We start from the raw sequence: 15,602 nt of genomic DNA on the forward strand, positions 1-15,602 counted from the left end.
CCGATATGAACAGCAGAATTTTTCAGTAGCCGAAAGCATAGCAAAAAAATTATGCAGCCTGTAGCGGAAACATGACTCAATCCCCAAAAAAACTTGTGTTATTAGATCACTAGATCAATCTACAGGTTATCGAATTAATAATTTTTATCGAAACAAGATCTTTTCATTTTTATGTTTAAATTTTGTAGAGCTGACTAATCAAGTTCAACCTATTCAGTAAAGGCACGAATTAAGACAAGACGAGTAAAACTAGAAAATTCTCCTCATTCCATAAGCATAAGCAACTGGATAAGGATGTTGGGAAGCATGGCCAAATTTCCTTTTCAGAAAGTTTTTTAATTAAAAAATATTTTAAAATAATATTTTTTATTTTTTAAAATTTATTTTTAATATCAATATGTCAAAATAATTTAAAAATAAAAATATAATAATTTGAAGGGAAAAAATCAAGTTTTAATAAAAAACAGAATACTTGGCAGCCCAAAGATTCAAAACCTAATCGTCCCTGGGGATAGTTTCTGCAGAAAAAAACGTAAGTGGTCAACTATCTCGGAGGCCAGAAGTCAGAACCTCTCAGTGCTGATTCTGCTTCATGTGTAGTCAGTCAGAAACCTTGCCAACTTCTAACTTTATTGTTGATAAATTATTTATACGAACATGGGAGATCAATGGCATTCAATTAGCATGGTGATCAACTCCTACAGCTGCGGCCGAAATTGCTTTCCTCCCTTTGTATACAACAAAATGACAGGGGATCCGTTAAAAGTGTAAAAACTTCGATCCATGAAGATTAAACGGTCAAGATGATGCTGTATTCTCAGTGGGAGGACAATGCTGAAATTCAGTTAAATCAATGCAACAACTCGGTAGGAACAAGAGTAGCATTCCAGCAATTATTATTTCCGATAAGAAATTAAAGATTACTCTTCTACACAAAGCAATAAAATTCTCAGAGTGTTGAGCAATCATCGTGAGACGTAACTTTCCATGGTATACAACAGAACAGGCAAGGGGGGCATACTCCTAAAAGCCAGAGTCACAAAGCCAAAGCAAAATAACGGCAACACTGCTCTAATTCAAAGCCAGGACTGCAAAATGAAGCGGTTTGTGCAAAAACTGGACGTTGGTGATCCTATTTACATCATCAATTGAAGCTAAGCACAAATAACAGCTCGTTGCTTTGTTATGTAAACATTCTAAAATTACACTATTTACAAAAGTTCTGTCCTACCATTTCACATCCAGTGTTAGAGCCTCAGGAGGTACAAGAACAGATGGGAAATTTGTGAAGGAAATATTAGACATTAAATTACTCCAAGATGCAGAATCAACAGCGATAAAAGGCCTAACCTTCTTAACAATTACGGGTTTTAGCTTCTCACCCTCAACTCTTGCTATTACCTCAAACCAAACCCGTTCAACAGTAGGCCTCGTTCTCCACTCTGCCAACACTTCTTGAACAGTCTCGTTGCTCCCGAAACTCTTCTCCAGTTCTAATTGAAAACGAATCAGTGTTGATGCTTTAGCAGTTGCTCTAAGAAAGCTCGACAATCCATTTCGAGCAATTCTGTCACCAAGAAAACTTCTCAAAACTTGTTCCAGCCTAGCAATACTGGAACTTAAAAAGTGCATGGTGCTAGCCCGATTCTTGTACACATTCCTATCGTAACACTTATCAGATACCAACTCGATAGTCTTCTTTGATAACAATCTCGTTTCAATTTCAGCATCAGGGTCCCAATTCTTGTTGGCAACAAGCGATGCAGATCCAATAATTCTTATAGGTAATAACGGCGGGCAGATCGAATCCCCGAAAGGGTAGAAACCATGTCCCCCCTTATTATTATTAATATCACTTCCATTCAAAGCCAAACTAAGATCAAAATCTTGAAAAAGAGAAACCTCTTTAGCTCCTTTCACTTCTACAGTGATTCCTTCTCCCACTATTATTCGTTTCAGACCACCATATGAAGCATTCATCTAGAATTAACAGAACCAAAACCAACAACAAAACAAAACCCAGTTGAAAATAAAAAAAGAATCAGAAATATTTAAAAAGGTGAGCAGAGCTAGTTACCGGCAATAGCAAAGAGAAATTGTCATGGCCACTAACCCACAAATCAAAAGGACCTTGGAGTTTCAAAGTGTCAAGTACAGGCATGGAACCGAATTCCTTAATCAAGTCTCCAAAATGAATACTTGATTTTGGTTTGCTCAACTTCTTCCGAGAATCTACTTCATCAGGGAATATAAGTAGCATGTAACTTTTACCAACTCGGATCTTAAACTCATACCTCTGAGAACTAAAAATCCTAACTTTACTCACTCCCAGCTTCGAAATCTCAATTCCATCCAAATCCCAGTCTTGCTTCACCGATATCTCCTTCAAAACGTCCTGTAAAATCATTGCCAAGTTAAACAAAATCCATGAGAATAAAATAATATATATATATAAAGTGTACAGTTGAGAAACATAATACCTTAAGGAATTGAGTGTTGTTGTCATTAAGGTGATTAGGAGTAAATGATATAGTTAATGGTAGAATTTGGAAGATGAGTAAGGGGAGGAGAGGGGAGAGGAAACGACGACGACGAAGGCCACTCATCGGGTTTTTTTTTTTTTCTTCTTCAACCTTAATGGACTTAGACACGTGTGAAATCCGGACTGTGTGGATCTCCCTTCCCTCTTTCCTTTCTTGCATTGCAGGTGTTTTATCGAAGAAAAAGAGGATATGGAGATCAAAATGACGATTGTACCCCGAAATTCAGTGGATTTGCATTTTTTTCTTGAAAAATAATTTTTTATTAATAAAAAATAATCAGTGCATAACAACCTGTATTTCTATTTCTTAAAAATGTTTTTTTCTGATCTTGAAGATTATTTGTGGATTTGGATTCTCATTTTAAACCTTGCTTTAAGGTTTTTTTATTTATTAAATTTATTTTAAAAAATTATAATTTATAAATAAATATTTTTATGATTTAGATCACGAGTTTGAAAAATTAACATGAGGTAATATTTTTTTTGTTTTGCTCTTTTTTTCTAATCCCTCCCCTCTTTTTTAAAAAATAATTGACACCTTTTTAATGCCTTATTTTATAATTGATGTTTCAATCAATATTTCTCTTCTATGATTTTTTTTTATTTTTCTTATTTATCCATCTTTAAATAAATTTATTTCAAGAAAAAATTGTATATATTTACTTTTAAAAGATATAAAAATATTTATTTTTAGATAATGTTTGTAAACTTCAAGTCAAAAAAAAAATGATATGAAAAGTGCTAGTATAAACACCAGTGAGAAATCTGTAATGCTATTATGGCACAGGAATAAGCCATAAATAACTGAAAATGAAAAATAAATATATTAAAGTTGCTCCAAAGAGATAATAAAATAATTAGATGTTTTAAACAAAAATGAAATAACTAGAAATCAACTAATCTTATATTAAAAATTCATAACTCTTGATTGAATTGTTAGAAAAATATGAACATTTGCGTGGAGACTTCTAATATATTTTCTTAGTTTTAGTTAAAATTTTAGAATTTTTGAAGAAATTAAAATTTATTTTAAAAAATTACAATTTAACCAATTTTGCACTATTACTCATAACTTTAAATATAATTAACAAATTGAGTTGAAACTTTGTGTAGAGAACGCATGTGAATATGCTAGGCATTACAATGTTTCTAATCATTTAATGTTTATTTTTTTCTTATTTTGTTTTCTTATCTTTGTTTTTATTTTAATTGATACTTTTTTAATGGTTTTTATAATAATTTTTTTTATGTTTCAAATAATATTTTTCCTCTATGATTATTTTTTTATTTAGCCATTTTTAGACAAAGGTTTTTTTAAAAAACAATTGTGTGTATTTAATTTTTAAAGAAACTATTCTAATTGATCTATATATATATATATATATATATAGTTGAATTTTATTTTTTAAAATAAGAAAAAATTATTTTTAGATAATAGTTTTAACATGTTTGGGATATTTCTTTTCTTTTATTTTATTCATTTAGTTTTATATGGGTGTCTATTTTTATTATTTTTTTATTTAATAAATAAATTCAGTAAATATAACTTGGTAAATATCTTATGTTGCAGAATTAAATATTTTAATCTATATTCATGTCTTGATTTTTTAAGTTTCACTTTTAATTGCCGTAAATGATTTATTTTAGAGTTGTTTACACAAATAGTTACCAATTTATTTAATTAAAAGTTTATTCTTTTTTCACTTACACATAAAAATTTTTTGTTTTAAAAAAGGCATTAAAAAAGCTCGCATATTAATTTTTTTTTTTAAAAAAAAAAGTATTTGGCCCTCAGCAAAAAAACGGATCAAATAATTAAATAATAGCTATCATGACTTCAATTTTGTTTCTAAGAAATAGGGTGGCCTTTGTTGCAAATTTTGTTCTCCTATTAGTTTTCATGTTTTGAGATTCGGATCGTTCTATATTTAAACTGTTGCATTAAAAAAAACAATTGTTTTTTTAACTCTCTGTTTTTTTTTTTTTTCAAATTAAGTTAACCACCAACTTGCGTGTTCACGATCTAGTTTTATCATGGATATCAACATTAAAGTTGAAATTAGGTTATGAATCTACTCGGAACACTTTTATAATATATGAAGCAAGAAATCATGCACTTAAATTCCAAGGGAATGTTTTCCTTTATATATATATATATATATATATATATATATATATATATATATATATATATATATATATATATATATATATATATAAAACTCCATCAACGATTTATAATTAAGTTCTAATTTTTTTATTTTTTAAAAATATTTTTAATTCATAAAATTCAATATTTTGCCATCAATAATCTATTCATTACATCATTCAAATATTTCAAACACCATCAAACTTCACCACCTTCATCTTGACCACAAACATATCCACCACCTCCACCATTTCTTGTCCTTTTTTTACTGCTATCAACCCTGGTAAGAAAAACCTAATTAGAGTGATTTTGTTTTGGAAGTAGAAGCTAACTGCAGCTGAGTCAGAACTCAGAAGATGCAAAAATGACCACCAAAAACAACCGATGGTTCAGCACCAGTCTCTCCCTGCATCCTGGAGCAGCATCGAGGGGAAGAGAGAACATCAATTCCACGGTAGATTTAGAGGGGTTCATCAAATGCGTACAGGAAACAACTGACCAACCCACGCTAACAAGCTTAAACAAGGGCAATAAAAGATACCATCAAACAAGAGAGATTCAGGGTATGATTTTCAATACCACAAACCCGGCTGCAATAAAAGATAATTGAAACAAACCGGAGGAAAAGATGAAATAACACCACAGTAGATTTTTCAGTCTAAATCAGCCTTCTTTAAAGGCAAAATTTATCAAGCGTTCAAGCAACTGAAGAAAAATATTAGAAACAATCTGAAATAATGAAGCTCTGTTTATTGACCAGCAATATGTATGATCAACTCCAGGAGGTTCTCCAGTGCAAGCTGGATTGCAAGGCCTCCAAATGACCAAAATCCTGCTGCACTTCCCTGCCCCCAACAACCACATCTTCAAGAGGAACCGCATCAAGAACCATGGCACCAAAGGAAACCAATACCAGGAGCTTTCCATAATTCGTCAACCTCAGGCATAAAAAGACAATACACGCACTGAAGTGGGCACAGCAATAGTTGCAGAAATCCATGCAGGTCGCTTGGTGCATTGCTGAATTCCCCAGGAAACAAGAACAATAAATAAAGATACAAAGCAATGAACATGTCTATTACTTCTTCCACTTGACTTTTGTTTTGGAAATATGATTTACAAGAAAGAATGTGTCATAAACCACGGTTAGGTCATCAACAAAGAAATGAACAGATGGATGAGATGATGATCCATCATCTGATACATTCAAGATAAGCAGAACCGTGATGATAGCAGTGAGGTAATCACAATTGCTCAACCAGGAGCCAAAAATATTAGTTATCAGAGATCCTTGCGAAGACCAGTGTCAAGAGATTGCATTCTTTGCCACGTGTGGATCGTAAATGGTGTCGGATACTTTGGTGGGAGGCCAATAGCGAAATACTGACCTACCAACAATGTTCTTGATAGGAAGCGGGCCCCTGAAAAGAGTTTGAAACACCAACGTTAAGAGTTTGTGTTTTCAGAATAAACATCAATAGAAATTGTGCTGATTTACATTTATATTCCTTTGTGTTACTTCAGATGATACAGACATTGCCAAATGCATGTTTGTGATATTTGCGAAAAGCACCATCAAATTGTCGACACCCAAAAGAGAATATTTTTTTTCTTTCCAAACCTATTATAGCATGTTCTCAAACCAAATCAGCATTAGAAAGATTCTCAACTTACCAGTTGTGAGAGTCAAAACTATTATTTCGATTGTCCCCCATCACAAAGACATAACCTTCAGGGACAAGCTGCAAAAGAAACCAAAGTAATTTCGTTAGCTAATATGGGAGCACTTGGCCAAGTGAAACAAATATATATAGATGAACATGGTACAAATGTGCAAAATACAACCATAAATCAACAAAATCCATTACCACTAATTCCATCTCATAAGCAAGTGGCTCCTTGATGAATTCTTCATCCTGAACAACACCATTCACATATAATTTGCCCTCTCGAACCTATAAATAGTCCACAAATAACACAAGAAGTCAGCAGCAGGGATGATGCTTTATGTTTTTGGCTGAAACTTGCCAGCATCTAATGAAAATGGGAGGAAAAGGAAGAAAGAAGACAAAGAACAAACACCTCCATTCCTAATAGGATCAGTTATATATTCATATAGAGGCTTACTTCAACATAGTCTCCAGCCTTTGCCACAATTCGCTTTATGAATACATCGCCTGAACTGAAACCAAACTCCTGCAAATTACATATAAAACACAAGTTAGCGATCTATGATTTAATAGGAAATAACAAAATCTTATACAAATTCATCAAAAACTTAATCTAGTTTATACCTGCAAGATTGGAGGAGCTTTAAAAATGACTATATCTGAGACTTCAGGATTTCTGAAAACGTATGAAACCTATGACAAGAAAGAAGGGGAAAAAACAATATCAATATCATGAAAGAAAGAAAGAGAGTTTATCTAGCTTAACAAGTCTCAAATTTTCACCAGAATTTTCATAAATGAACAAATATCATATCCTACTTCAAAAGCGTATATGAAAACAAATAAATGCATCAACAATCAATACCAACACAAGAGTCTCGCTTGGTTTTTGAGCATTATAAATTTCGTTTCAACTCTACATAGGACAGTGTTTCGATATCAACTCCATTTCCTACTTTTTAAATATACCTCAAAATATCATCAAATTAGTCACCACATTAGCTAACCATGGATCAGAATTATCAATCAATCATCCAAACATGGTGACAGAGGTCAAAAAGGATAGCCAGATATGATCTAAGGCCATCACTCTCGAAAGGGTCTTTAAAACATACACAATTTCACATGAATACACCAAAAATAAACACGAAAATATGCTAAAGTGTGTGTTCGCTCTCACCTTCTCTGCTAAAATACGGTCGCCCACGTCCAGAGTAGGAGACATAGAACTTGAAGGAATGGATCGAGGCTCGGCCAAGGTGGACCTGAACAACAAACTAACAGTAGCAGCAGTAAACATAGCCTTGGCATCCTCCGAGCAAACATTAAAAACCCTTGAAAACCAACTTCCTGTCCTCTCAAACTCCTTCCCATTAATCTGGAAGCTCACACTAGTACTGCTCTTGCACTCACTCACCTTCTCCACAGACTTCACTGTCCCTGTCCCTGTCCCTGTCCCTCCTCTATCCACCTCAGGACTCCTCGATCCAAGAACCGCCTCATTACACGGAAGCCACCTCGATCCTTGCAAGAACGGAAGGATCGAGACGGCTTTAAATGGTGAAATTCCACAAGCACCCATGTTAGAACAAGAAACCCCAGCCGTTGACTTCATTAGAGAAACTAATCCAACCGCAATCGCACTCCCTTTACAATTATCTCCAAAAATCTCACCAGCCATCGTACTATACATCGCCGCCGAATTACTATAATTCCTCTTCAGGTTTCGGCGGCGAAAATCTGTTCCCGTTCTCGGGCCAGGGGGTTCAATATCAGAATTGTGTGTTGTGGTGGTTGTTGCTGGTGAAGCAAATATCCGTGACCGGATAAAACATTCGTTGAGATACCGACAGTTACCGACACGAACACCTAGGTTTTGGGCAACGTAGCCGGAGAAAGAAAAGGTAACTCTGATCGCCATGATAGCAATTTCGAATAACAAGATAAAGATTTGGTAAATAGTGACTTCGGGTACTAAGAGGGTTGATGATCTAGGTAAGCCTAGCAAGAAATAGACAACATTTCTACCGGAAAAATCAGTGAACTGAAGATGTGAGTTACGAATTGAGAGGCTGAGCTAGTTTGTGAGGTCAAAATTGAGCGTGATTGAGATTCGAATCGGAGGATTGGGGTATGGCAATGGGAGGAGATGGAGACCCTGAGCTCTGAGAGAGAGGCTCAGGAGAGAGGGGATGGGGTTTGGTGAAGGGAACGCAAGCAATGACTAGAGGAAAATTGAAAAACGCCAGTTACTTGGAAGGTTTGGGTTTTAATAGGCGGCGGCTGTGGAGGAGTAATGAAAGTGGACTTTTCTTGTACTTTATTTACGGAGCTACCACTGTGTGTTTGATGAGGGGTAGTTTAGGTTTTTAAGGTATGGGGTAGTTGGATTTTGGTTGGGTATTATTTTTTTCAATCCTCCCCTTTAAAAATATTAAAATAGGAGATACATGGTCTTGTTTATTTGCTTTAAAGTTTTTTTTAAGTGAATTTTAAAAAAATAAATTATTTTTTGATATTTTATAGTGTTTAGTTATGTTATGAAAAATAAACTGGAAAATAACTTATTAATATTTTATTTTTTTCAAGTTTATTAAAATAATAAAAAATAAATCTTACAAATTAAAAAGTCGAATGATAATGAAATTAAAAATATATATAATTTCATTAATTATCTTAAATAAAATAAATAATAATCAAAATAATAAAGGTCAAATCTAAAAAAAAAAAAATATATGAAGAAATTAAAATAATAACAATTAACATTTCATAAATTATTTTAAATAAAATAAGTAATAATCAAAAGAATAGGGATCAAATTTGATAGATAAAAATTTTCAATTAAAAAATAATAAGAAAAAAAGCAAATAACAATTATAAAAATGATGACAAAAGTTAATATAAAAATTAAATTCTAAGCAATGAAATTGAAAAAAAAAATATTTGAAACAAATATATATATATATATATATATATATATATAACAATTAAAAGTTTGAGAATCAAATTTGATATAATCAGCAAATAATATGACATTTTTATATTTTTCATAATTTTCAGAAAATGTTTTTTCGTTTACCAACTTTTATAATAGCAAATAAACACAAAAAAATTTAAATATTTTTTTTAAAAAAATCACTTTTCAAAAACAAATGCTTCCATAATCAAATATAAAAATTACTTTAACTTTTTTTCTTGTAGGGCTAGGGCATGGTTTTTAACATGATTATGTATATACTCCAGCCATAAATAATTATTGTTAGTGATCTTATTTAAACTTATTAGAAACTTTCAAAAAAAAAAAAAAATAACAACAACAACTACTACTTATGAGGTAAGAAAGAGCGAGGGGTTTAATAAATCCATTGTGTATAATTTATTCATAACAGGGATATGATAAATCTTGTTTCATGTTAACTGTGTTGTTTTATAGAATATATTGTGTCGTATCAGCTTTTTTTTTTAGTATTTTTAGTTAATTTACGCTGATTTTGTTATTGTTTTTATAATTTATAATTTTTAAGTGACTGTTTATTTATTTACCATGAAAAAAAATTCAAAAAAATTATGTTATTAATAAAAATATTGATTTGTAATGAAACATGCTTGCTTCAATTTCTTTAATTTTTTTTAAATGCATGTTTTTCCAATTCGGTTTCTTGTGAGTTTTTATTTTACATGTTTGAGATTTTATAATTCTTAACATAAAATTTATTTATTTTCTGATGTTTCCTTAGCTTTTGAAAAAAAAAAACTTAGTTATAAAACTAAAAATATAAACTTTTTTATCTAATATTTTCATCTTCTTTCTGTCTTTTTAACATATATTGGATAATTATTTAATTTTTTTATTTTAGTTATATAATTTTTTTGTTGGTCACTATGGTCGGTGCTTAATAAATTAAGGTGATTGGTAGTAGATATTTTCAAAAAGTTCATTTCCATAAATTTTAAATCTCTCTTGTGTTTACATAAATATTATATATATATATAAAAAGATACTCCAAAAATACGTATGAAATAAATAATAGAAATTATGAGTTCAAAACTTGAATGACTCATGAGACATTTACAGCCTGTGAGTCATGTTTATAAAATGAGCGTCTAAAAAATTATTTTTTTCGTATTGAATTGATGAAGGATAAATATCGTTAACATATATATTTAACAAGGGATAAGTACATCTTGTATAGACATTAATAATATGAAAATGTGGTAAATTATTAAAAGATATTTTATACATCCAAGAAGCTAGAGAAAGTAGAATCTAAAATGTATTAAATTAGTAACCATGGGAGTTGAGCTATTTTCATAGATTGGCCCATGAAGGCTATATTATTTCACATTGAGTCCATGGGGTACAAATTATCAAATACATATTTTTTTAAGGGTTTGTGATCGATTTTATAAACATTTAATTTTATTATAAAATGAAATAAAAATAATTAAAAAAACAAAAAATTTACTAAACTCATTGAAATCCATGATTTAGGTTGCATAGTAACTAATATCGATCTAATTTGATATCGTCTCAATATTTTTTAAAAAATATATCATAATTTTTTTTGAAGATATGTCATGTTTTTTTATTGATCATTCAAGTTGTCTCTTGACCCATTAAATTAAATGATTTACTTTGAGTCAGTTCTTAGACAGTTTAATTCAAAACTCAAGCTAAATAAAAAATCAAATTAATAAATTTTAAAATTAAACTGTTTAATTGGATTTAATAATACTATTAAATAAAACTTCAAATTCCTTTAAAAAAAAAAAAAACTGACCTCCAATGAAGTATAATAAAATGTACCAGTAAATTTAAATCTCTGTGTTGGTTCGTATAAAAAAATGAAGAAAGAAATCTCTATATTGGTTGAGAGACAACGTTTTTTCAACTCTTTCTTGCTCAGATACTTTTCTTTCAAAGACCCCCAATCTCCTGGTCACCGAATGGAGGGCAAACTCGTCACTTGACGATGATTCCGACTTCCGAGGATAAACCACATAAAAAAAGGAAGCCAGGCTGGTCGTCGAGCAATTTGGTACAAGATGGAGGGCATTCCACTATCTTTTGTTTTGACTTTTACCGAACATGCGCTTGCCTCTTTGCTTCCTTCCCAGCTCCCATGACCTTCCTCCTTTGTGGCCGCCTCACATTCGAAATTGCAATTACCGAGAGACAAAAGCAACCCTCATTTTTTCTCGCAAGGCAGGCGGTGCTTCTAAATTTTAGCGAAAAAGAATTTTCTTCCCAGATTATTAATTCTCGAGCCAGGAGAAATTATGAAAGGTAAATCATAAATGTGAAAATTTATCATAGCTCAAAACGCTGCATCTCTACCAAAGTGCTGTTTATTTTCGTAGTTAAAATTTCTTGTTTTGTGATTATTTTTTTAAAAACATTTACTTGAAATTTTAAAAAAATAAATAAATATTATTTTTATATATTAAAAAAAAACTTTGAAAACCAACTGCTATTATCATTCACACCCCGAGAGCCCTAACCCTGAGCAAGAGATGTTGCGTTAAATAATACCTAATACCTATAATAATAATAATAATAATAATATATTGTACCACCTTTTTTCTTAACCTCCAAATAATATCTTTAGACATGAAATATTAATAATAGTAATAATAATAGTATTGCAACAAATTTTTAAAAATATACGAAAACTTATCCAACAACTCTACAGTGTCAATAAATTGCAACTCAAATTACCTTGGTATCATTTATTCTTAAAAAGTTTCAATTTCAAAACTTTTTTTGAAAAAAGAAAACTCTTATGTTCTCTAACTAGCAATTAAAAATTTAAGCTATGACTATGTTTTAAATTGAAACTCCTTCAAAACTTTCCTATTTATTTTTGTACTAACAAAAAAATAATTTTTTTAAAATTAATAAATTTTTAGTGTTGTTAGATTTTTTGAACATGCTAATATCAAAAATAATTCTAAAAAAAATAAAAAAAAATTATTTTGATATATCTTTTTTTAAAAATACTTTAAAAAATAAAATCTACCATACTTTTAAAAAGGAAGCGTTTAGGAACGCGTGTCCCACCAAATTTGAATTTTTTTTATTTTTTTACTAAAATATAATACGGTTTGTATTTTTTGGATCGTTTTGATGTGCTGATGTTAAAAATAATTTTTAAAAAATAAAAAAATTATTGACATGTATTTCGGCATGAAAAGTTATTTGAAAAATAACTGTAATCACACTGACAAACACGCTCAAAGTATATGAAAAGCAGTGGCAGACGTGCAAATAAGAAGGAAGGTCAGGGGCAAGAAGATGTCTATAACTCCTGGACAAGAGGCGTCTTCTATAACCAGCAAGTCAAACCCACGGTGACCGCTTGCCACGCGATCCAACGAGTAAAACGTAAGCGCATACATCAGCCCAAATTTGCCCCTGTCGTTCATTTCAAAAAGCAGAACTAGTTAATAAAAAATACCAATAATTCTAATTAACTTAGTTCCTATCATTGAATCTAACAATTAGATTGTTGTTCATGCAAATTAGGGATTTTTCTTCTTTTTTTATGATTGCAGAGAGACTGGGGATTTTACAGGGCAGGAGAAGGAGGAAGGTCTAGAATACGCTACTTCAGGGGATAGTAGGGGGTGGTTGAAATGACTGTTGTGGGCTTTAAGGAAATTGATTTTGGTGACGTGGTGGTTGTTTATTGGGTGGATGATGGGAAGGAAAGTAAACGTCATTAAACCAGTCCGGCTTGAAAATTAATCCGGTCCAAGCCTTACTTAAGACGCATTTGTTAAAAATTAACTTGAACTTGGTGAATAATTCTCTGATTAAAATTTTATTTGATTTTAAAAAAATAAAATAATATTATTTTAATTTAAAATTAATCTGAATTAACTTATCTTGTTAAATAGCTTGAGTTTAAACTGATAAAGAGCCCAACAAATTTATTAACAAAAAAAATCATTTTTTTGTTTATGTTTTTTGTTTCATAGACGAATACAAAATCTAATAATTTTGAGGTAAAAGTAAAAATTATATTATGTTTTGATAGAAAAAAACTATAAAGAGATGGGAGTTAAATAATAACAAAAATATATATTTATAATAGTTCTTTAATTTTCTTATATATATTATTATAAAGTAGAATTTATTCTTGAATATATATAGTAAGTTTCTAACCTACCATCCGGGCAAGATTTCCACATCAGACTTGTGATTTTTACATGAAATCTTTTCATCTGGAAATTAAAAAAAAAAAATGTGTAAAACACGTGACTAATTTCAATGATCCGGCTTGAAAATGATAGATTAAAAATTTAATAAAATAAAATTTACTTAATTAGCGATACAAAGACAAGTTATAAAGTTGCCTGAACACATTGACTCACTAGCCCTAAAGTATATAATATCATACAAATATATCTTTAATTCAAAACTCGTATACGTTATAGGTTTATTTTTTCTTCGGTCAATTATCTATCTTTATTAAATGTTACATTAATTCTTATGAAATTTTAATATGGAAATTTTGTAAATCATTTTCCATGAATCAATATACATACAAAACAACTCAAATTTTTTTTATTTATTTACGTGAGTGTCCGGGCCAACTTGCGTGCACCACGACTAATCCCACGACTCACTGAATATCCTGCAAACCCAGTAAGCATGTAAGGCACCGCGGGGGTGACAGGAGTCCACGGTGAGGTTTGAAGCCAGGATGCAGAGGAAGGGAACAGGTCCCTTCAACCGCTGGGCCAAGACCTCAAGTGTAAAAGCCTGCGAAGGAAGTGGAAGTTTTTAAATATTTTATTTTTAAAAAAATTAATTTTTTTATATTTTGATATAATAATATTAAAAATAAATTTTAAAAAATAAAAAATATTATTTTAATATATTTTAAAATAATATATATTTAAAAAAATAATCATTTCTATACTACTCAACACGTAAAATAACTGCTTGTGTGCTTAATTTTACCGATAACAAGCCGTTGTTTGTGTGCTGGGAGCAATTTAATTAATAAAAAAATCTCCTCTCTGTTCTCTAGAGGAGCAGCTGTCTATCACGACGGTAGACAGGACAAGAAATTAACGATATCTGGCTTGGTTCAATGTATCTCAGTCCGTTCAAAAATCGTTGCCATTTGGTCAACAGAAAAACGGAAATTGTTGAGCACTTTGGGAAATGTGGAGAGAAGTTTATAAAGATAATGGATAAGTTCACAAAACGACAGTACTATAAAATGCATTTGGATCACTGGCCACGAATTTCGTGTTAATTATAAAATGATATTATTTTTTATAAAATTAAACAAGTGTTTCGTACGTGCTATGTCGTAGAAGGATAAAAAAGATATATTACTTGAGACAATTTAAATTAAATTAATTAAAATATAATCTAGGATATAATACCAAAGCAGCTTGTAAGAAAAAAAACTAGAGGAAATTATAAAATTTAAGGCGTAATAACCTAGTGTTATAAATGAAAAAAAAAAAAACTTCAAAACATGCATTTTTAAAGAAGAAAACTCAAGTCACCTCAGGGTAATTTGATAAACTTTTTTTTTTTTATTTGAGAAAACCCCACCCTCCGGAAAGTGCACTTTGTGAGCTCAAATAAGCGAGTAAAACCCCGACTGTCTCGGACTTTTACAAGAAATGCACGTCCTAACTCGAACTCGAAACCTACTGTGCAGATCTCAAGCCCTTTGCCACCACGCTACACCCCTTGAGGGTAATTTGATAAACCGATAACCCGCAATATGATATCAAGATAAAAAAAATAATTTCAAGAGAATGACATAATAAAAAAAACCAAAGTTTTAAAAAAAATCAAAAACCCATGAGTCAAATTAGGTTGGCTTTACCAACTTGTTATTGGAATAACAAAACAAAAAGAGAAGCTAAAAAATGACAAAGTTCAAAGACAGATAATTTAATGCAAAATGATGAAGTTAAAAAAAGAATAAAGTCATAAAAAATTAAGGGAAAAAACAAGTCAACTTAACTGAATTGCCACTTGTAACATGAGATCGAGATAAAAAAAATTAAGCTTCCAAAAGAGTGACCTAGTAAAAAGACCGAAGTTAAATAAAAAAAAACAATGAGTAAGAAAATGCAAGCTAACCTGGATTAATTTGATTAACCTGCACTAATGATAACCCAGCAGAAATAAAAGTGAAAAAATTATATAGCTCAAGGGCCAATAATTTAATGTCAAGGTATAAAATTGTTAAAATAATATTAAAAA

The 15,602-nt window shown here is 30.7% G+C and overlaps 2 protein-coding genes across 3 annotated transcripts; both read right to left on the reverse strand.

The window, feature by feature from the left end:
* Nucleotides 1–926: 926 nt before the first annotated feature.
* Nucleotides 927–2,697, reverse strand: LOC140954487 (protein TUNICAMYCIN INDUCED 1). 2 transcript variants are annotated; one of them, XM_073404228.1, is made up of 3 exons: nucleotides 2,481–2,697; nucleotides 2,114–2,395; nucleotides 927–1,980 (listed from the first exon to the last, which is right to left on the reverse strand). In XM_073404228.1, the coding sequence occupies exons 1-3, from the start codon at nucleotides 2,604–2,606 to the stop codon at nucleotides 1,228–1,230; spliced, it is 1,161 nt and encodes a 386-aa protein (XP_073260329.1). In that variant the 5' UTR covers nucleotides 2,607–2,697; the 3' UTR covers nucleotides 927–1,227. The 2 variants fall into 2 exon arrangements, with proteins under 2 accessions (XP_073260329.1, XP_073260328.1); XM_073404227.1 differs by having other exon boundaries at nucleotides 2,078–2,395.
* A 2,623-nt stretch (nucleotides 2,698–5,320) lies between these two features.
* Nucleotides 5,321–8,607, reverse strand: LOC118034179 (thylakoidal processing peptidase 1, chloroplastic). The gene is made up of 6 exons (XM_073404534.1): nucleotides 7,542–8,607; nucleotides 6,986–7,054; nucleotides 6,819–6,887; nucleotides 6,560–6,646; nucleotides 6,366–6,433; nucleotides 5,321–6,112 (listed from the first exon to the last, which is right to left on the reverse strand). Exons 1-6 carry the CDS (start codon nucleotides 8,280–8,282, stop codon nucleotides 5,998–6,000), a joined length of 1,149 nt encoding a protein of 382 aa, XP_073260635.1. The 5' UTR covers nucleotides 8,283–8,607; the 3' UTR covers nucleotides 5,321–5,997.
* Nucleotides 8,608–15,602: the final 6,995 nt, after the last annotated feature.

The sequence above is a fragment of the Populus alba genome, chromosome 14, assembly GCF_005239225.2.
Source record: "Populus alba chromosome 14, ASM523922v2, whole genome shotgun sequence".
Taxonomy (NCBI): Eukaryota; Viridiplantae; Streptophyta; class Magnoliopsida; order Malpighiales; family Salicaceae; genus Populus; species Populus alba.